We start from the raw sequence: 22,334 nt of genomic DNA on the forward strand, positions 1-22,334 counted from the left end.
CAAAAAAAGTTCCTAAAACAGATGGTGGCATATGAAAACATCTTGAGAAGGCCACGCACAGATTTGTTTTATTAATTCTGACAAGGAAACAGGCAGAAGGGGTTCTCCACTTGAGCCAAGTTCTGTTAGCAGTGGTTTGTTCAACCCACACATCTCAACTTACCTAATTTACAGCACTCAAGGTCAAAGTGACACCATGACCTTGAGACTTTAAAATGGTATGTAAGGGCATTATCACTATAACAGCTCTGACTTTAGGGGCTACAGGACTGAAGTACTGGCCTTTGATGTCAATTAACTTGTTTCATCAGTATCAAAGAGTGGCAAGGAGCAACTTAAGCCTGCAAAATACTTCATGAGGTTTGTATTTATAAACTGCATTTGTGAATTATACTGATATTGGCAAGAGTATCTGCAATATCCTACGACTATTATTACAAAGTTTTGGAGAGGGATTGGCTTACAAACAATCTCTGGTGAGTCCAGGGTCATGGGCAGCTATTTGTTGGTATAGGGAGTCCAGATAAAGGGACAGTTTGACATTTTGGGAATTGTGTTTATTTACTCTGAGAGTTAGATGACAAGATCCATACCACTCTCATATCTGTAAATATGAAGCCACAGTCAACAGACAGTCGGCATAGCCTAGCAGAAAATCTGGTGTATTAATCTAAACACAAACTGAAGTGTAAAAGCTACATGTTGTGGTTTTATAGGTGGTTATGTGCCGGACTATTCCTTGGCTGAGCACAGCAACACTTTGGAGTCACTATCTGTTTGACTGTCAACCTCGAAGTGATGACAAGACTTGAGAGTCATTGTGCTCAACCAAAAAATAACGTTTATAACAGTGCACCGTTTTTTTATCACCTCATGGCTTATACTGTCAAAGCAACCAAGCCTACTTCCATAAAGACAGCCTTTATTTTCCTGTTTTTAGCATAGTCATTGGTCTAGATCAGAAAGCCTTTATCTGGTGATTTGCATGTCAAAAATATCAACACAGTCATAAATTTGGTTGAAAATTCAAAGTTTTTATATGTCTAGATGGTAAATGTTTCAATAGCATTTCAATGACTACAGTAAAACTTCAATTAAAAGCCTAGTCTCTTTTACTAGCTCTATATGGCTACACCCTATGATCATTAAAGGCCTTTCTCAAGTAGAGGCTTGGTCTGGTTGCCAAGCAGTTCATTTTTTCTAAAAGTTATTCAGATAGTAAAACCGGGTTGTTGGCTATCTCAAATTATGTGTCCATTCCTCGATTACCCTGTAAGTTATTCATATTCCTTTAGTCCATAAGGGTCCTCAGGTCAAAAGAACCAAAAGGGTTTTCATAAAATTTAGTCCAAGTTGTGAGTATTGTTTTAATAGGATAAAGTGGTTGTGTCAGTATGCTGGATATATATGGTGGATAAGGGAAAACATTTTTAACCCACCCCATCCGTTGCGTAACATTAATTCTGTCCGAACTTTAGTTGCTCTTAAAAGGTTTCTTATATAATACAGAATAACAGGAAACATGGACCCTTTTGCCACAGCCCTTTGACTGAAGATCTGTACATCCACTGTGAGCCACCTCTATTTTACTTGTTTTGTTTTTAGTCATAAAATCTGCATTAACCAATTTTGACCACTGGAAGACAAAAACATAAAACACAACAATACAGCTCCTGGTATAACATGAGTTTGTGTCTGACAGGAACAGACTAGATCTTTGGTGCCAACCTGCCCTTCATTCGGGACTTATACATGTCCAGAGTCAGGAAATGGGCAGGTTACATCACTACACCCTGGACACAACCTCTGTTCAAACTTCTCTCTTCAGGTAGGAGCAATAGAACACTGCACACCAAAGAACAGCTTCTTCTCCGGTGAACAGTTCACACCTGTCACACAGTGTCAGAAACTATTCCTTAGAAATCACCCCAAAACACCAAACATCCACTTCACCAGTACATTACTTATTTCATACTTTACATACTCACTGTTTCTTCACGTTAATATCATCATTATCACTATCAATATTTATACTGTCATATACACCTACCTCATGTAGGTCTATGCAAAGCAACCTGTCACACTGATCATCCCATACTTATACCATAGATAGATAGATAGATAGATAGATAGATAGATAGATCTTATCGAGTCTATATTGCTAACAATAAGTTAGCTTGAAATCGAAAGTTAGCCTAGCCTACAGTGTCAGCTAATGATGAAGCGAAGCATGCTAAATGTCTACGTGGGGTTTACCTGCTAATGTTACCTAGCAACATGGCTGTCAGTGTTGAGCAGGTGTCCCATATTAAACTTTGTAAACCCCGCGGGTCGTTTGACAACACTTGCCGCTGTTTTGAAGACATTTTTCGGTATTCTCAAAGACTTCGCTGTCCTTCTGGAACAAATTTGTGTCCGTCTGCACAATAAAGAAGACTTATAACTCCTTTGAAAAGTCGCAGCTGTCTCAATTAAATCAAAGATGACGACCGGAAGTGACGTTTCTCTTCGCTTGTTGAAAATGAGGCTAAAAAAACATGCACATTACTGCACATAACACATTAAAAAAAAAAGAATTATTATTAATATTGGTTTAATTAGTAGTAGTATTAGTATTATTATCATTTTATTTTAATTATTATTATTAGTTATTTATTTATTTATTTATTTATTTATTTTATAGCCATAGGGGCAATAAATGTGGATCATACCCGTGTATCTTGGCTCTGTCCTGACGTAGTTCGGTTTTGGTTTAATGTTCACATGGATATGATAAAAATTTTGGGCTATGATATACCTACAGTAGATTATGCATGGTATTGTACCTAGGCAGCATGACAGGAGGAACTGTGTTAAGAGAGACAGATACCTACTGAAAATCTTGTTGGCAGCCTGTAAAAAGGCCATCAGGAAGAGATGGCACAAGACAGAACCACCAACACAAGATGAATGGCTGAAAGTTGTGAATAACATATATGATGTATAGGATAAATAGGTTTTGAGAGACAGGGCAATCCAGGCTTTTTTGTACATATTTTTGTTTGTTTGTGTTTTGTTTGGTACTCTTTTTTTTCGCTGCCTTTTTATAACATTTTGTTAAAACAATAAAAAATAAAGTGTTAAAAAAATGGACATAAATGACATAAACATGTAGAGTCTAAATATTCTGATAAAATAAAATTAGAAGATGTTTCATAGCCTTCTGTTATATAGATCAGCTTGGTCAACTTTGTTTGGGTAAACAAAAGAACAAAAGACAGGGAAACTGTAAAAACCCTTACTGTGCAACGCACTAAAAATGTCTGATTACATTCAGCTAGGTCCAGAGAACCAAAACACTGGGCTGAAAGTAGCCAACAAACAATAAATGTTGGTTTAAAAAAACACTGAACATAGAAATCAGTCACTTCTCTCTGGAATTTTCTCATGGACCTCGTCAAAGTGGCTGTAGCTGAGTAAAAAGACAGATGTATGATGTATTTGAGAGATAAACGAATCCTCATGTATGGTGACGCACAGATTTGCTTGTGTGGTTCTAATAGTTACTCCAGTGCAACATACCCAGAAACACTAAGGCAACCGCAGGTGTTGAGAGAAGGTATTAATTCTTCATGGAGCTTCAAGTGACCCAAAGGTATCTGTTTCAATCATAAAAATGTAAGTGGGTTTATTTTCAACAAATGACTGTACATCTATTTGGTGTTTTGTTCTTTGATGTTTTGTCGATGTGCCTTATAGACTGCAACTAGGTGCACACCAAATTTGGGTCCTTTTCAAGAGACATTTGCAGCTCATTGATGAGGGTGGATGTTTTCAGTATATGGCCCTGTATTGTTATAGTATAATATGGTGTTACCACAGTAAAGCTTCTTCTGTTCCCATCATCTGGTCCTGCAGCTCTAAGCTTTCCTACGTCTGGTCCTCTACTTTGCAGTTAACAACATCCATCCCTCAACGCAGCTGTGACAATGGAGTTGCAGGAAAGACAAAGCGCTCGTCACCCATCTGAGGTCTGTATGTGTCCATCTGGAAAAGACATTGGGACAAACAGGTTGTGGGGGGCAACTGGAGTCTCTCTCTCTCTCTCTGTCTCTCTCTCGAAATGCCTCCCAGACCTGGTGGTGTCTGTGACAGGCCCTCTCCTGGTGAGCTAGCCTCCATGATGAATGGCCACCTTTCCACTCTTTATCGCCCCACTAAATCATGCGCTTACCATGCTTTTATGACCAATTTTTGCTGCTTTGTTTTACTCTACCCCCCATTTTTGAATGAAACTCCAAAGGCTTCATTTTTTTGTACTGTACATCATATTAATCTTTGAGGGTTTATCATTGCATTGGTATTCAGGTGGAGATTTGAGATCTAGCTTTATTAATCAAATTCACTGAGACAAATGTGTCAGACCTTGTTTGGGCTGGAGAAATGTTCCACAGAAACTGCTCTTATCTAAAGAGCAGACATATCCAGAATATTTTATTTCATTTATTTACTGTTTTCTAACCTGTATCTGTTGTGTGGCGCTCTTTCATTTCTATTGTAATTCTGGAAAAGCGTAAATTATTTATGTGACTGAGGGTCACACTTGGAGCTGGTCAGAGCTCAGAGATTGCAGCCAGACAGTATGTCAGGGCAGGAGAAAAGGCCTGAGAAGAGACTGAGTTTTTTCCTCCTGAGGTGTGATAAATTACTATACAATGGACTTTGCTTTGTTTTTATGAATGTCCTTGTCTTTATGTGTACTGCATTCTGTGATGAATGCAAGATGCTGTACACACATTGCAGGCTTTATTGTTTTATTTTGACAAAATGTAAAACAAAATGAAAATGTAATGTTATTATAGCTTGTAGTTGTAGCAGTGTAGTTTGGTGTGTAGTTGCATATATGTAATCTTCACCATGGTTAGCTTTTGCTCTTCCTTTTTAAGTGTAGGAAAAACATCTTTTCCATTTCATATAAATGTGTAAAAGCCAATAACAAGTCTACAGTATGTAAGTCAAAGGAGTCAAACAAATGAAAGGAGGGTTTCTGGAGAGTTTTTACCCAAATACAGGACACGCTGGCAGTGGTGCCCCCAAGGTGATACGATCACTGGCCCTCACTGCCTTTAAGAGGCTTCGGCAGGTTCATTTTTTAAGCTAGTGAAAGTGTATCTTGTGAAACTAGGCAACCAAAGACATCCATTGGTGCCAACCATGTAGGCATAGCCTGTCAGGATGGGGGCTAAATATCACTCTAAATTTAGGCTACCTTTTGGCGAGGGATCAACTGGCATCGCCATTTCCCAAGGAGTCTCTTGAACTCCCACCTCAAGGTACCTGAATGAAAATGGGTCCTCTGGGTACCCATGAGTCTCTCCTGAACTTGAGAAGGGTTGTTCCAAGTAAATGTTTTGTTCCTTATAGTCAATGTATCCATTTAAAGTAAAGCTATATGTTTGTCTGTATGAGAAACAGGATAACCAGCCTATCTGAAGAACAATGAACTGTGTAACATATATAGATACATAACACATTAAAACATGATTGCTGTGGAACTCAAAATGTTAACTGTTTCGGTATTAGTTCATGCACATCAGGCAATTAGTCAAGTCAGGTCAACTTTATTTATATAGCACATTTCATATGACAAGCATAAACTCAATGTGCTTAAGATATATCATACATGACAAACCTAAAATATCATATAAGATAATAAGGTATTACATATGTAAAAACCAGCAGGACATGATAAAACCAAATAAAATAGGACGGCATTATTATTATCATTATTCTTAAAAAAGGGGAGACAATAACAATAATAACACTTAAAACAAAAAAAAATACACTTAATTACCTAAACCATTAAAACATTTAAAAACAATAAGAAGTATTTGAAAATCAACATTAATTGACATTAATTGTAAAATAAGAAACCAAAGTATATCAACTCTCCATACTTACATCATTTTCAGCTAACCTATATGCTACAACAGCATAAGCGAACTCTTTAATTTCAGTCAAGACTTTTAGTTTTGATTTAGTTTAGATTTTCAGTGGCCCCATATGGCCACCCCTATAAACATTTTCTGGGGGTGCCACTCCATACTAGGAAGTAAGCATATAAGCAGACAATCTTTCATTCAGGACAAAGAATCATGATCATGCCAACGCATCTTCGATATGTTTGATTAATTCAATAATAAATCAATTAACATTAAAAAAAAAGGATGCTCACATTTATTTAAACTAAAAGTTGTATGGATGTTGACCTGACACTTTTTCATTATCCGAGTAGGAAAGCAAAAAGCCAACACTGTTTAGGAGCAAACAAATAAATATCAAATAGATTATAGCTATGAAAGTGTTTTATAACTACCTTGGTGATGCAGTGGTTTAGTGAGCTTTGGCTGCTGCACAACTTTAAAGTGAGGCAGGTTTGCTCTGATATGTTGTACTCTATCTCCCCCTAGTGGACACAGAAAATCCTGTCCTCTCATCCTGGATGATGTTCATCTGTATGACTGATCTCCTCATCCACAGGGAATCGATTAAAACAGATGGACAGAATTAAATGTAATAGTTTTTGTTGTAACACATTAATATTACATTCAATCATAAGAAAATTGTTGAGAGTTTAAAAGGAGAAAATAAAAGTTTGAGAGCTGAAAACATGTGTAGCTTATAGTTGTAGTACACAGTTCATGGTGTAACATGTATTTTTTATATTGCAGGTGACGTTTTTAGATTCACAAGCCAGACAATCAATATTCATGGGTCATTTTTAACCCTTTCCTGATAGAAACTCACAGAGCACAGGCGCCTACTCTGCAGTCCTCATACCTCTTTGAGGTTTTGGTGATCTATCAATCACCTAAACAAAGCTTGAGTGTGCGAGCCACTGCCAGGGGAGGTCTGACCTGCGGCCTAGCGTGACATTCAAGGAAGGAGTGCTACTCACCCAGGAAATCCCATTACACCAAAGTATGATGGATATCAGTACGGGGAAAGCTCATATGTGGTCTGACATATAATTTGTAATAATTTGTAAAAAAAAAAAAAAAAAAAAAGGTATGACCACCACGTTCACCTTTATCCCTGTCTTTCACTTTTTCAAAACTCTGCCTCAATACACACACACACACACACACACACACACACACACACACACACACACACACACACACACACACACACAAATTATTTCATATCATTAAGATCTATAATATGATGTCATGAAATATTTTTTCTTCCTAAACTTGACCATCATTTTCCTAGATGCCATGGAGTTTACTCCTTTTACCACAAAGAGAATAAATATAAACTTATTTTCAATTAAAAATTATCTTATCTATGTTTGAGTTTTCTGAAGAATGCAGAGCAAATTGTTTTGCTAAGCCATAATGACTTTTCTGGAGTTTCACTAGTGACTGAACAGACAACCAAACTATCTCAAATACATGTGCTATCTGAATCAAAGAGATATAGATTAACTTTATTTGTAAACATGTAGTGGGACTCCAGCACTAATCAATAACACCAAAGATCTGATGGCATGCTCCAAGGGGCAAAGGTGAAAAATTGAGTGAAGTCCCTCTCCATCATGAAAGTAAAATACTCTATGGGGATGGGGAAAAAAAAAAAACAAAATGTAAAAAAAAAAAAAAAAAATAAGGCAAATGTCACCTTCACCCCCTGTGATGGCATTGTACAATATCACTTACCTTAAAACTAAAGGTAAGGTTAATCAGCCATCGTCCGTACTCTTATAAAGAGTCTCCCGCTGTGTTTGTTTGTGCTATATCACTCTTCTGTGCCGTATTGATTGTCCAAGGTAAGAGAATACGGTGTGAATGTGTGGCAAAAATTCGATAAGACATCCCAGCATGCAACCTTTGGACTTGACTTTTTTATTTTTTTGATGACATTTATCTTCCTGATAAAATGAGTTAGTCATGAATATATTACATGTTAGTCACATGTCTTTTCTCACAGGTCTTATCTGTTTTTGGTCTTCACAGTGAGTTTAACCTGTCTCTGAACTCTCCCCTGTGTATGCTTTACTGATAAGAGACAAGCAAATAGACAGTGGGGCCAGATTTCAATACTGAGTCGTCACTGAAGTGGACCATCAGGGAGCAGCTTGCAAAATCTTACAAGTGGCATTATGAAGAAGTTCAACACCTAGAGCAAGGTGTCAAACATACGGCTCAGGAGCCGGAACCAGTCCCCCAAAGGGTCCAATCCGGCCCACTGGATGACCTTGCACACCTAATAGTGATGCACTAAAAGGTTTCAGGAGCAAGTTAAACAGTGAATAGCTTTCTTCATGTAAAATGCTGCTTCAGAGGCTTTTCCAACCCGACCAATATTCAGTTCTTCTCTTTCACCTCAGTTTGGTGTGGTGATATAAGGATTACTACGCAGGAAGGGAAATGTACTGAGAATTATCTGCCTTTCCATCAAAATAAAAGCACCAAGCTAATAAAAATGCGGTGAAACTTTTTAATTTAAAGAATATAATTTACAAGAAAAGCCCCAAGCCATTAAGTTAACCTTTTTCTTTTATTGTAAATCGATGGTGCTCCAGAATTTAAAGTTTTACTTTGGTGAACACTTTTACTTTGGTGAATGTAGTGAATTCCGGATCCGCTCTCTAGACCGGAACCAGAATCCAGACAAAATTCAGAGTGAATGGAAACCAGGCTCTTCCCCATACGTGAAGAGCCTGGTGACGCGAGGCTAGATTGCAACCATTGCTTTTGAGGTTCCGTACTGCCACCCCGTTTAACCAGAGGCATTGTTGTATCTGTAAGTTGCCCTCTAGCAGTTTGTCAAAATAAAAGTCTTCTGCTGCTTTCATGTTTTTACTGAGGAGGGGTCAAATTCATGTGTGTAATATTTAGGGGGACATGTCTCCTATGTGTCCCCCAAAATCTATGCCTATAGCAGCACTTACTATTCTCAGAGAGAGAGCCATGTTGGAGATGCATCAAATGACTGATTTATCTAATGAATATTTTGTCGATTAATTGTTTGATCCACCAATTGGCCTTCACAATTTCCCAGAGAGGCAGCATGTTGGTGCAGTGGTTAGCACTGTTGCCTAATAGCAAGAGGGTTTCAGGTTCGTACCAGTAGTGGGGGAGCCCTTTCGTGTGGAGTTTGCATGTTCTCCCTGTTTCAGTGTGGGTTTTCTCTGGGTGCTCCAGCTTCCTCCCACAGTCCAAAGACATGCAGGTTAATTGGTGACTCTAAATTGGTCGTAAGTGTGAATGTGACTGTGAATGGTTGTCTGTCTCTATGTGTCAGCCCTGTGATAGTCTGGCGAACTGTCCACAGTGTACCCTGCCTCTCGCCCAATGCCAGCTGGGATAAGCTGGTAAGCCCCCTGCAACCCCTAACAGGATAAGTGGTTACGGAAAATGAATGAATGAATTTCCCAGAGACACTTTGCAATGATATGATAACAGCTGAGAAGCTGAAAACAGGTAATATATTGGCGTTCTTGCTTCAGAAATAATTTAAATGAAAAAATTAATAATCAAAGTAGTTGCAGATTAATTTTCTGTCCTTCAACTAATCGTTTCAGCAGTCTACATTAGTTTACATTCTGATCTAATTTCCTCCATAATCTTATCCTCTGTCATCATTATAATTAGGGCTCAGCTGAGTTGAATCAGGCCCTTTTCCTTGCCACTTTAAATGAAGAAGCTTTACCAACAGGCCGCTCTTCAAATCCAGATAACTGCAAGGCAAATGTATTCTAATCTCTTAATTCAATCTAACTGATCTTTGACCACAGAAAGCATTTTCCTTGTTAAATTGTAATCCCTAGCTGCTTCATCTCCCTAAACTAAATATGCAATTTACATACATTATAGCCTGCGGTCTGTACAGTACCAGCATCAGCACAGGAACACTGCACCATGAATGTGTATTTGATGGTCAGTGCTTTTAAGACAGACAATCCTGCAGCAATCAAACACTGGCAGGATGCAATTTAGAGTAACATGGAAGGAGAATAAATTTAAACAGACCGCTGAATGTAAAATTAGCCAGAGGAGAGTAGTGGACTTTGGCTTGCTGCTGACCTCTGACTGCTTTAATTAAATGGGGAGTTTCCTCCTCCTCTTGAGTAATAAGTAGCAGTGCTCCTCCGCGGCCCATGGCACTGGCAGCCACGTAGAGCAGTGATATCTTTACCTATAACCCTGCTTTTATTATCATCTCCACTGCTCCTGCCAGACCTATGAAACAGTGCTCAGCCGATTCCTAAAGGGCTGTAACTTCTCAATCAACACCTTGCTGCAAAGTTCTGTCCATGTACAAGGTTATTTCTGTTCACAGAGGTGGAAAAAGATTCATTATGTGCCTTCGCTGATGAAAGGGATCGTGAATGATCGTCTCTGTCAAGGTGCCTTTCTGCTCTTAACAAAGCTGATGTTCTCTCAGCTATGTGATCTGTCTCAGATGCTTGTGGGGCTTATTAGATTAGACTCAGAGGTATTTACTTATTCATTAGCAACCAAATAAAAGAGGTCCATGTCTTAAAGGTCATAGAGAATCCTACTCCCTTACATTGCTCATGTTTATCACTTGTCTTCTTTTCAAACTTTTTCCATTTTCTCCATATATTGTATCTTTATATTGACATACTTCCCACTCACCTCATCACTGTCACAGCCCGATGGAGGAAGGACTCACTGTTCCATACGTGCAGGCAGGGTCACAGCGAAACATTATGGTGCATCCAGCTGTGATGGCTGCAAGGCCTTCTTTAGGAGGAGCATTTGCAACAACCAGACTTACAACTATAGGTGAGTCAGCATGAAGCTTCCTCAGTACCACGGATCATTATTCACCTACATTCTTAACTATTATTCACATTCTTAACTATTATTCACTTACATATCTTAAAGGTCCAGTTTATAGGATTTAGTGGGCATTAGTGGCAGAGGTCTCTTCCTCTTCAAAACAAACAAACTAGGGGTCTCATTTATAAACATTGCATACGCACAGAACGAGGCCTGAAAGTGGCGTACACCATTTCCCACACAAATGTTGTGTTCTATAAAGGCAGACTTCATGGAAGAATCTTTGGCCGATGCTTACAAACATTTTGGAGATGGGAAATTGGCGACGCAGATGATCAGGTGGAAGCCTGTAGAAATTGTGGAATATTTTTTGGGGCACGCCATTTTTGGCTTTTGTCTGTACATACATTTCTAGTATGGATCATTGTACTGTCTTATAAATGAGACCCCCTGGTGACTACAAATGCTGAATAAAGCAGTTTCATGGATGTCAGAAATGGGCCACTCTCCCAGTACCTGCTGTGTGTGCTCACCCTTTTCTGATCCTGATGTTTAGATGGTTTTTACTGGGATCCAAATTATCCGCAGAGGTCTCCTTCTCTCCAAAACAAACCGCTATAAACACTGAATACAACAGTTCCACATTACAAATCAGTGTATTTCCTAGAGAGAGACAGGCTGCTAGCCCAGCACCTGCTAATGTTTGCTCTAACTAAATGTGTTTACCTTATTTCTGATCCAGACATTTAGGAAGTTTTCACCAGGACCTGAATTATCAAGTGATCTAAACCTGTAAAAACACTGAATAAATTAGTGTCAAGTTAAAAAAAATCTTTTTTTTTCCAGCATTGCTCATCACAGACGGGCTAGTAAATATGACGATCAATACAAAAATGCAAAAACCTGAAAATTGGAATGGCCCTTTTTAGAGCCAGTGTTGTGTTTGTCCATTCTGGGCTACTGTAGAAACATGGCAGTGCAATATGACAATCTCTGTGGTAGAGAACCGCTCTCTATGTAGCTATAAATGGCTCCTTCTATGGTAACAAAAACACGATGATTCCTTTTTTCTGGTGATTATACACTAAAGTAAACCTGTTTATTATATCATATTCAATCTCTGCCAATATGTTACCCTAAATCTTACACACTGGATCTTTAATATCCACCATCATATCACAGGTAGATCTTTGTTACAGCCACTATCCACCAGCAGAAATAACAATAATGCTGAAAATTCAAAACAGATGTTTATTCAAGTTGAAGTGACAGGTTATTCTGTGGTGTTAAAGTTATCACCCACTGTGAGATGTATCATAGGAGAAACTTCACCCCGTAATAGAAAAGCAACCTGAAGGTCCTTGTCACTGGGACCAGTCCAGGCATGGAAACAATATCATACATATAATGACAGAGGACTCTAAATCAATGGTGAGATATTGCTGTAGGGTCTTACTTTCCCATGTGAGCGGGTGATTGAGCCATCAGATTCTGTCATGTCCAAGCTTGCATTAAAATTGTGTGCAATTGAGTGCACGGTGAGTTGCCAGATCAATTCATGTAAATGCTCAAGTATAATATTAGTTGAATTATTTCTAAACCTCAAAATATTCAACATGTGTAATTTTCTTCTGACAAATATTAAAGGGGAACTCCACTGATTTCCAACATCAGTCTGTTTACAGGTGTTGTGGAGTACTACTGCATTTGTAAAAAAAAAAAAAAAAAGTTGTAAAGTATCTTGTGGCTTCAGTGGGAGCAGCGTGAAGTTTAATAAATTGCCTCAAACTATATCACTTGAGTCAGCATCAGTTGGGGCTGAAGAAAGAAGTGAGCTTACCAGACCTCTGTAGCCCGCTTCTCATTTTTGCTTGTGGCTAGTGGCTCAAGGTTACATTAGCTCCTGCCAATGGCTAGTGGATGGGTTGCATTATGGGTAATGTAGGCACCAGGTTTTGGGGGAGGAACGAAGAAGAATGCATAGAATGAAAAGACAATATCTTTGGCTCTGCTGCGTAGATTTTGAGCTTGTTTTTTTAAATGTGAGTCAGACAAAACGTGCAATGCTGCATCTGCGGAGCATTCTTTTAATATAATCCAACAGCTGTGTTAAATAGAGTGTGTGCATTTGTGTTTGTACACTGTGCGTTCTCAGATTCAACAGGCAGTGTACTGTGGACTAAGACAAAAAGAACCAGTGTCGTCACTCCATTAATGTTTCAAGACTGGAATTAGTAAGGGAAGTTATTGGAATACAATGCACCTTCAGTGTTTAAAATTTTAAAATGAAATGAAACCACAAGAACCTTGTATTCTGAACATGTCATGTCCACTTTAATGAAAAGATAAGGGATCAGGGGTGGTTTAATAGAGAGAAAAATATTTGTGTGTCTGCCTTGAGTAACAATGGGTGTGTTTATGTGCAGTGTGTACATCTTATCTTCTATTGACTCCCACACATGAGCAAGGAGATGCTATCAGAGGAGCCATGAATAGCCTCTACATAAATAATTAACATGGCTGAGCATAGGCAAATATTTGCTCTGCAGATTTCTGGAAAGATGTTGCTCACAACCCCCTGAAGTGGAGGCCAAGGCTACTAATTTAAATGTTTACTTCGCTAATTCGCCTGGTTTGCATAACATGCTGTAATATCACTTTCAAATGAAGCCAGGAGTGCAGCTGTGGTAGAAACACATAAGTAAAGCATTAAACAAGACTCCTCCGGCAGCCAGTCATTTTGTACTTTTCCTCCGAGCACGCTCCCTGAAACTGTTTACTCCTGATGTTCCACAGAAGATTCATTTGGGACATTGTCATGCAGGACCATGTCAGTGGAGCGCAGAGGGCGCCTCCCGCTCCTTCTCCTCCTCTAGTTTGATTAATACGCTCCTGATTGGTTGCTGAGAGGACAGCTCTGATGACTGATTACTCCGACACTCGGCCCTGTTGTCTGACTTTGTAGAGCCATATTGGAATCAGTCTGGGGCCATCCAGATTGCTCTGTTTCTAATGACTCTCGCAGAGGGGTCATCAACATGTGATGACATCTCTTCCACTAAACATAATCCACACCATCAAGCATCCAGGCACCCACGCCCACTTTTTATTGTCAGCGGCAAATATTAGAAGCTTCTGTCAACATCAGAATATCAAATAAAAATATATCAAATAAACACAGGTCTACGGGATGAACAGGATTTAAACAGTTTCTACAACTTTGTACTTCATACTTAAAAGGATGGATCAGAAAATATTGTCTCTATATTTATCTTCACAATCACTGTTTTTTTTTATCAGGGAGAAACTTTGGGTGGATAAGTAATAGAAAGGAGGAGAAAAATGAAGAGACAAAGAGATTAGTCACAGCATTTATACACCCAGGATAAAATGTAAGACACACTTTTCTACCCAATCATACCACATCGCCACAACTCCCCACTACTACACTACTACTACTACCATCCTAAAACAGACACACGTCAGGAGGCTCCTGAAAAAAGGGATTTTCTTTCTAATTTCTGCCACATTTGCGTAGTAGGCAATATTTGGCATGGCTAATGTTAGCACGAACAGCAGCTTCAATGTCACAGAGAATAGAGGGACTTTGTGGAGGCAAAGAGTAGGTCTTTTCTTTCGGGAGATGTTTGCAGCCGAGGCGAGTCGAGAAGTGGAGAGCAGAGGTGAAGTCTGGAGAAGCCAAGAAACTTCTCTGATGGTTCTTTCCTCTCTTTAATCTCCAGCTGTTCAGAATGAGAGAGACTGCATCAGCACTCACAGAGCCAAGGGACAGACAGTGGGTGCTCTGTCCATCGGCGTGCTTCTGTGGGCAGAGGCCAGTGTGCAACAGGTGAAACGCCGTTGCTCAAGATCTCAGATAAAAAGTTCTGCATCAGGAGTTAACCCTTATATTTCTTAAACATGCCAGCCAAAAATCCCTTACCTGTTTCTGAACATCATGTGGATTAAGACCAGAGATGAAGATACATGGTACATTTTAGACAGGCAGCCATTAAACTGTGTGGGGAGTCTAGCTGTGGGCTGGATTCAGTTACTTCTTAGAAATAACAAAATAGTCGAGGGACCCCATCTAATCATAGCCCATTTAATTGCACCACTAGGTCTGGGATTGTGTGCCGATGTTCAGTTACCTTCAAATGCATAATAACAACCAGATATATGCTTTTCCATGTAAAAGAAACGCACAGAAATAAATTAGATGATTGGTAAATGAGCCACTACAGCACATACTACTGGGATTGTGTGGTCTCCATCCAGCATTGTTTACCCCAGGTCCATGAAAAACCTCCTCTACCTGCCTTGTCTTGCTTTAACCTTCGCAGCTCTCCGAGTGCCAAAGCACTCATACACCTAGAAGCATCATCACCTTCCTCATCCCCCCATTTATCTCCGTCCACGCATACACACTCACACACCTTCTGGAAAGGTTCATTCCCACATTGCGGTATCACCTGAGACCATTGTGAACTCACATTATGCTTTGCTATTCTCAGTTACCAGCTCTGGTCTCACCTAGGAGTCATGACATCAACACCAAGAAGACAGCCTGCGTGGGAGACGTGTACCAGTCCATGAAGCAGCAACTCCTCCTGCTGGTGGAAGGGGAAAAACACATTCCAGAGTTGTGTACCCTCCCGATGGAAGACAGGGTACAAAGAGGACCAAATACCTAAAGAATTTAAGATTCTGTCAGTGCAGAAGAATGTAACAGGAGCTTTGTACTTTGTTTCACACAGTGTTTGCATTTGTCAGTTCAGGTTTTTGGTATGTGACATGAAGCCTGTGTGTGTTGGTGTGTAGGTCTGTTACAAACCCAATCTGCAGAACGTCTTTTCCTCGAGGCAGCAAGACGCTCTTTATCTTATTACAATCTCATTCTTCAAGGAAGAAAAGATAAAGCATTTTTGTAGTTCACCATCATTTATGTGCCAAGGTTACTATTTGATTTAAAGGGACAATAACCCCAAAATCAAAAATGCATATATTCCCTCTTACCTGTGGTGCTATTTATCAGTCTAGATTGCTTTCTTGTAAGTTGCTGAGTGTTGGGAATAACGACTGTAGAGATGTCTGCCTTCTCTCAAATATAATGGGTGTAGATGGCACTCGGCTTGTGGTGCTCAAAGTGCCCAAAACATACATTTGAAAACTTAACAGCAATGTCTCTTTAGAAGTCATAACCTGCTTAAGATATCTTGTTGTAAGCAATTTCATGTAGGAACTATTTTCTCTCTACCAGACTACACCCACTAACCACATCACCATGCACAAGGACGTGTGCATCTACATCCAGCAACAGCCAGAAGAAGATCAGGGATGCAGCCTTTGTCAGTTATGCCCCAAAGCTGTGGAACACACTACCTGCAGATATCAGGGAAGCTAGCTTGCTAAATATTTTTAAAAGAAAGCTAAAAATGTATCTGTTCACTTTAGCATTTAACTCTTGATACAGGTCTGAAACTCTTTCTTTTTACGCTTCACGCTGTTGCAACTTTGTGCTGCATTTCTTGTTTGAGAGGTGCTATATAAATAAAGTTTTTTATTATTTTTATTACTGCTTGCTCACCTAGCACAACTGAGCTAGCTAACTTTACAGCTCAGCTGAGGAGGATGCCATTAATGTTTACATCTAGCACTGGCACAAGCCTCTTGTCCATGAGTAGATGCACGCTTCCTTCTGTGCAATAATACAGTTGGCGGGTTTAGTTCAGCAGAAAGAAAATAGCTCCTACATGAAACTGCTCACAACAAGGTCTGTGGAGTATCTTGAGTAACCGAGTCATGATTTCAGAAAAGAGACAATGCTGTTGAGTTTTTCAAATGTTGTTTTTTTTTAGCTATAATTTACATTTTTTTTATTATATTTATATTCTAGAGAAAGCAGACATCTCTACAACCACTTGGCAGCTCATACCAAAACAATCTATATTAATAAATAGCACTACAGGTAAGAGGAAAAATATGTATTTTGGGTTGAACTGTCCATTTAAGTGTTGCAGGTATTTACAGTAATCTTCATGCTGAAATATCTTGCATAAGAATGGATGTGTTTATGTTTATTGAGCAGGCAACGACTCTGTGATCCCCCTGAGAGGTGCAGAATTACAGGTGTCTATAGTGGCTTTCAGAATCCAGGAGGAGCTGGTCAAACTTCACAGACAAAGAGTTTACTTTCCTCAGAACCATTGTTGTCTTTGCCCCAGGTCAGTCCAGTCAGTCTGTGAGAGTGAGACAGTGGATTGTAATTTCAGTTCTGCTACATGTCCTCATCCATCGCACCAGACAAAGAATAACTTCTTTTGATGTTCTCTCTTGTGTGTGTTTATTTCCCTTGCCTTTTGCATCCTTAGTTTAGTCTGAGTTGTCTGGCTTCAGCATGTTTCACTGAGATTTCTCTAATGCTATAATATATAGCATGTGGTGAGCTTCTTGACAGTCAGGTGGCTGCCTGCTGAACTTAATGGCCCATTTACCTGAGGCAGAAGCAGTAGAGGCAAGCTGGGGGACCAAAGGGCCTGAGGACTGGATTGATTCAACTCTGCCCCACAGCCTTGCAGTGATAGCCTCCATAAAACTAGGCTTGGGATTATTGCAGAACTTTGATTTCTTTTCAGTCATCACCATTAAAAAGTTTCTACTTCTTTCTTACTGTGAAAAACACTACTGTACCTATACAGGATGGAGGGAAACTTCTCCGTTCTGACTACAATTAACGATAACAAAGCTCTTCCACAATATAAAAGTAGTTTACACATACATGGGACTATACTATGTTTCCTGCTGATATTTTATTTCAAATGATAATACTTTGGCTTGATGATTTAACGACATCTCCTATTGGCTAACAGAGCAAAACAAAGACTTCTGTAGTAGTAATAATTATTTATCTCCTGAAACTAAAGAGCTAAATCCCATTTTATGAACTGGAGCTAAAATTACCCTGTTCTGTTTTCCTACAGTCTGCCAGAAAGGAGCCTCTTGATGGTTTAATTTTTCCCCCATCTTAATAAAACTGCTTGCTTTGGCCAGAAAATAAATTCTTTTCTGATTTAAAAATAACAACTTACAGACTTCAGGAAACACTCTTGCCCAAGACTAGATGCTGGATGTGAGGGCCGTGTAGAGATCTATAACGGGATTTCAACTCATTACTACATTATCTGTCATCTTATATGGAGAAAAGGAAACTTACAATGGTATACTGGCAACTGCAAAGGACTCCCTCAACATAATTGGCTGATACTCTGATTAATCACTGTTAAACAAAAATGGTGCAATAACAGACACTTCTTAACTTCTGTGCCTGCAAAACATTATACTCACATTTTTATTGTCATACGTAATTATAATACAGTGCAATTAAACCTTATCTCTTTGTTTCATTCATGTCTTTTTTACTCATTACACAATTCTTGTCTTCATGATCTTATATGAATGAAGTCTTGCCCTTCTTGAGCAATGTCAGTGTTAATCATTCCCTGATTCCCTGACATTGATAGCCTTTTGTTGACTGGGTGCGCTCTCCTGCTTCGTGTATGTCCTCTTACCTTTGTCTCGCAGACTGTCTGGGTTCGGAGAGTTCTCAGGTTTTTCGACATCTGCGTTTCCAGGCCCATCTGCTGCTAAAAGAGGCAACCTGTGAGCAGCAGGGGAGATCTGGGGTGTTCCTGCCGATCCTGCCTCCCCTGCAAAGTGTGGCCTGGCAGATGGTGGAGACTCCACGTAACACAGCTGCTGGGTGAAAGCAGAAGAGACAACCTGCTGCAGGAGGGAAGGAGCCATAAACAGGACAGGGACTGCGTACAGGTGGGAGACACTGTTGCAGAATGTACTAGCAAGAAATGGATTGAAAATGCAAAGTATGTTAATTTTTAACGGCACTGAGTTTGTGCTGGTGTCATAATCAAGACTCTCTCATTATGTAATTGTATGTTTACACTGAGCTCTCACAGCAAAAGGAGCAAAGAGCTTCACCTACACACTTCAGCTTTCTCATCTCTCACGTTTCAACATGTGAGTATTTACAATTCAACCTATCACAAAAGTTTTGAACACACACACCACTATAAAGCACTGTATATCTAAGCAGCATTTACTTTTAAATGAGCAACAATGTAGATGATTTTCAAGTCTAACTGTCTTTCACCATCATACTTTGTTGACATGAAATTGAAATGTATTGATAGACACTGAACCCTCATGTGCTAAATGCCACTGCTGATGTCTGTCTGTCTCACACAGCTCTTTCAAGTGGCTTCCCTGCTGCCCCCACAGACTGGCACTGAGGTGTACAGACATGGTGATGCTGCCAACTGGCCCACGGCATACCAGAGACACCTATCCACACCAAAACACACCTCAAGGACAAAAACAACCGCGGAGTGGAGGGGTGTTATGAGCATGAGACAGAACACAGACAATCATATAAACACACAGCCACATATTTACACATTGTGTGTTCCTCACTACTGGGGGAAAACTTGTTTTGTTCACTTGGACCAACAAACGTTATGCCACAACAATCCTTCATTTAATAATACATCTTTGTATCCAGTGTTGCTCTTTTGTATGAAACAGAATATGAATAAAATTTGAGTATTATTTCATACAGGAACACATGAAACAGAATTAATAACATTCAACACATCACAAGGATAAATAAAAACTTGGAGCTATATCTGGAAAGCATTTAAAATAGAACTACTGACATATGCAAATAAGTTTACATTGCACTGTGCTATACTGTAACTAAGCATAAGCATCTCTCATTCCTATCACATCCAGTGTGATAGACCTGGATATGGAGCTGAAGCGAATGTCCCAGAACCTGCCAGCAGAGGGTGCACAAAGCCTGCTCAGAAACACATTTTTTGGCCCCTGTGGGTCAAGCTTGTCTCTGCAAATAAAGACCTTGACTTGTGTGGTCAAAGGTTTGTACTGTCAGAATCTAGAAATAGTTGTATTTCAAGTACCATGGCCAAATTGGGTTTACTGCAAGAGTCAGTTCAGTATAATGAGGATTTAAGTAAAAAACAATCTCATAAGTGACATCAGTCATAAGAAAACATGCACTATCACAAGCTATCCTCATCCTGGTGCGGGATGAGGGTGCTCAGCTGCGCAGTGACCCAGAATGCCTGCAATGATGCAATATAACCTGACGACAAAAGTGTGTTTTAGATAATGACACCATGTCTCTGTCTAGCTACTCAGTTTGTTTTTACATCTAATTACTGAATCCCTAAAATAAAAGAGACCGAAATCTGTCCTTTATTCCCCCCTGAAGCCGATGGCAACCATATCCACAACAGAGCGTATAATCTAAACAAGATATTGAATGTTAATTCCTCCGTTCTTAAGACTGAGCATTCATGCTTTCTTGAAAAAATACTCATGCATCACAGAAATTAGCTAAAAAGTGACGTCTTCTCTTTCCATTTTAGACGGTATCAGGTCTGTGACATTCAGCCTGAACCCAATCAGTGGATGAATCTCTGCTGTTGAAATAAGTTATATAACCAATCAGTGGATGAATCTCTGCTGTTGAAATAAGTTATATAACATTATATAATCCCATAAAGCTAAGTGGTTTAATGTAATGGGGGGGGGGGGGGGGGGGGTTTCTCTACAGACGGGGGAAGTCTTCTGAAAGTTTACATTTCACTGACTGGCATATACAGTTTGTGCTTGGCTTGCACTCTCGTCAGCCGCATACAAAGCATTAGCTCATATAGAGCAGCCAAATCCCACTCAATGGAAGAAAGACAAATTGCTGTGGCAGTGGGACACCGTGGAGGACAGCATGGACAGACAGATTAGATCGAGATGAGCTGTACAGCAGCAACATAATAAAATATGACCTGCACCTCAGGATAGAATATTTATGTAGTACATTATAGTATTTGTAAAATACTTGTGGAGAGGAGTATCAGAGTGGATTTATTGTGGCAGGAAACTTTGGCAAGGAGTTAGACAGTGTCAGACACTCCTTTTAGTGTCTGTGATGGGGGAGTCATTGTCTTGTAATTCATTCATGTGTGGGAATTTCTATCTGTCTGTGTTAGCTTTGTGGTTGACCTTTGACCTGTCATACGGTAGGTGCTTCCCTGCTATCTATCAAACGCATGCTGATAAAGGCTCCATGCTGTCATGAGCCAGAGGATCAGATGATCTTTTTTTTTGTGCTGGCAGCATAGGTCGGCTTACTGAGCACAGAGGCCCAATGACACAAGGGCCACCCTGGCCTTCATCTGCAAAATGTCACACTGTAACACTTACCAACCAGGAAGAGACCTAAACTAACCACAAAGAGATGCAAAGGAAGTGCAAAGAGACACAAAACAACTAATTAAGACACAAAATGACCTCAAAAAGACACAAAACTTTCTTCTTTCTCCTGTGTTTGAGGGGTGTTGGGACCTTTTGCATATCTGTATCCAGGGGCCCATTTTCTCATAATCCACCCATGCCTTCAAGGTGTTCCCAAAAGGCTGGTCGAAAAGATAGCAGAGCTGTAACCTCTTCTACTCGTTGCCCTGAACCGTCCTCTTCCATGTGCTCCAACTGGCCTCTTTTTTTTTTTTTTTTGACACTTTCCTGGACACAAATTCAAAAATGGAGAGCTGATCGTTTTAGCTTGCTAATCACAGGTCTGCCTGAGATTTAGGTTAAGAGGTCCGTGTTGACCTGCACTCGCCATCAGCAGGAGAGGGGGGATCAGGAGATAAAATCTTTTCACTATTTCCCCGTGTAGGAGTAAAACTTGGAAACAGAAACATGGAAACATTTTTCTGTAAACAAATTTATGCCTCTTGAAATCTTTGTTTCACACCACCAAAAAAATACGGCAGGATATGACATTTCAAGGGCTCCTTTGAAAAAGAGATTTATAATACCTACAGGGTAAATAAACTAAAGTAACTTCAACTATAACGTTTCTGTCCCTGAGGGGAAACTTGTCTTGCAGCCAGGTAAAAAAAAGAGACAGAGAAAGCACAGCGACAAAGGCATCTGATACAAAAAACATTTTAACAATAAGTGAAAATCAGAGACCCAGAGTATATCATCCCTAAAACCATCATCATCATCAGCCTCCAGTAGTTAAAAGGGTAACTAATCATCAGTTAGGTCATCGTGACCATTTAACAGTTTGCTGGCCTCAGAAATAAAGGATTTATTCAGCCTGTTAGACCTGGCTCTCGGGGGTCTAACTCTGCAACTGGGGGGTAGGGGCTTAAATTCTCCATGCAGAGGATCAAGAGGACGTTGTAAAATATCTTGAGCCGTAGAAACTGCTCTCTTGCAGACAATATTAGACAGATTAGACAGTGTAACACCACTTATCTTACTGGCCACTTTAACAACATGTCATGTCATGTCATGTTACTCAGAGGGAGTAACATAACAAGATTCCCTAAACCTTTCAATAAATGTACCAAAATGACCAGAAAAGGCTACTGAAACACTTTAAAGTATAAGAAGCTTATATGGCACCAAGGCCTCCAAGGCCCAATAAAAGAA

General features: G+C 39.6%; 1 protein-coding gene across 1 annotated transcript in view; it reads left to right on the forward strand.

Moving 5' to 3' along the window:
* hnf4b (hepatic nuclear factor 4, beta) overlaps window positions 1-19,417 on the forward strand; it is a 61,674-nt gene extending 42,257 nt beyond the window's left edge. The window contains 13 exon segments of the mRNA XM_050050375.1: window positions 10,648-10,796; window positions 12,949-12,995; window positions 12,998-13,036; window positions 14,537-14,643; window positions 15,308-15,463; window positions 15,529-15,532; window positions 15,615-15,693; window positions 16,877-16,963; window positions 16,965-17,017; window positions 18,375-18,531; window positions 18,533-18,620; window positions 18,758-18,827; window positions 19,056-19,417. Of these exon segments, the coding sequence (XP_049906332.1) occupies window positions 10,648-10,796; window positions 12,949-12,995; window positions 12,998-13,036; window positions 14,537-14,643; window positions 15,308-15,463; window positions 15,529-15,532; window positions 15,615-15,693; window positions 16,877-16,963; window positions 16,965-17,017; window positions 18,375-18,531; window positions 18,533-18,620; window positions 18,758-18,827; window positions 19,056-19,099 (1,080 nt within the window). The 3' untranslated portion in view covers window positions 19,100-19,417.
* The last annotated feature ends 2,917 nt before the right edge of the window (window positions 19,418-22,334 follow it).

This window comes from Epinephelus moara, chromosome 1 (assembly GCF_006386435.1).
Source record: "Epinephelus moara isolate mb chromosome 1, YSFRI_EMoa_1.0, whole genome shotgun sequence".
In the NCBI taxonomy this organism is placed as follows: domain Eukaryota; kingdom Metazoa; phylum Chordata; class Actinopteri; order Perciformes; family Serranidae; genus Epinephelus; species Epinephelus moara.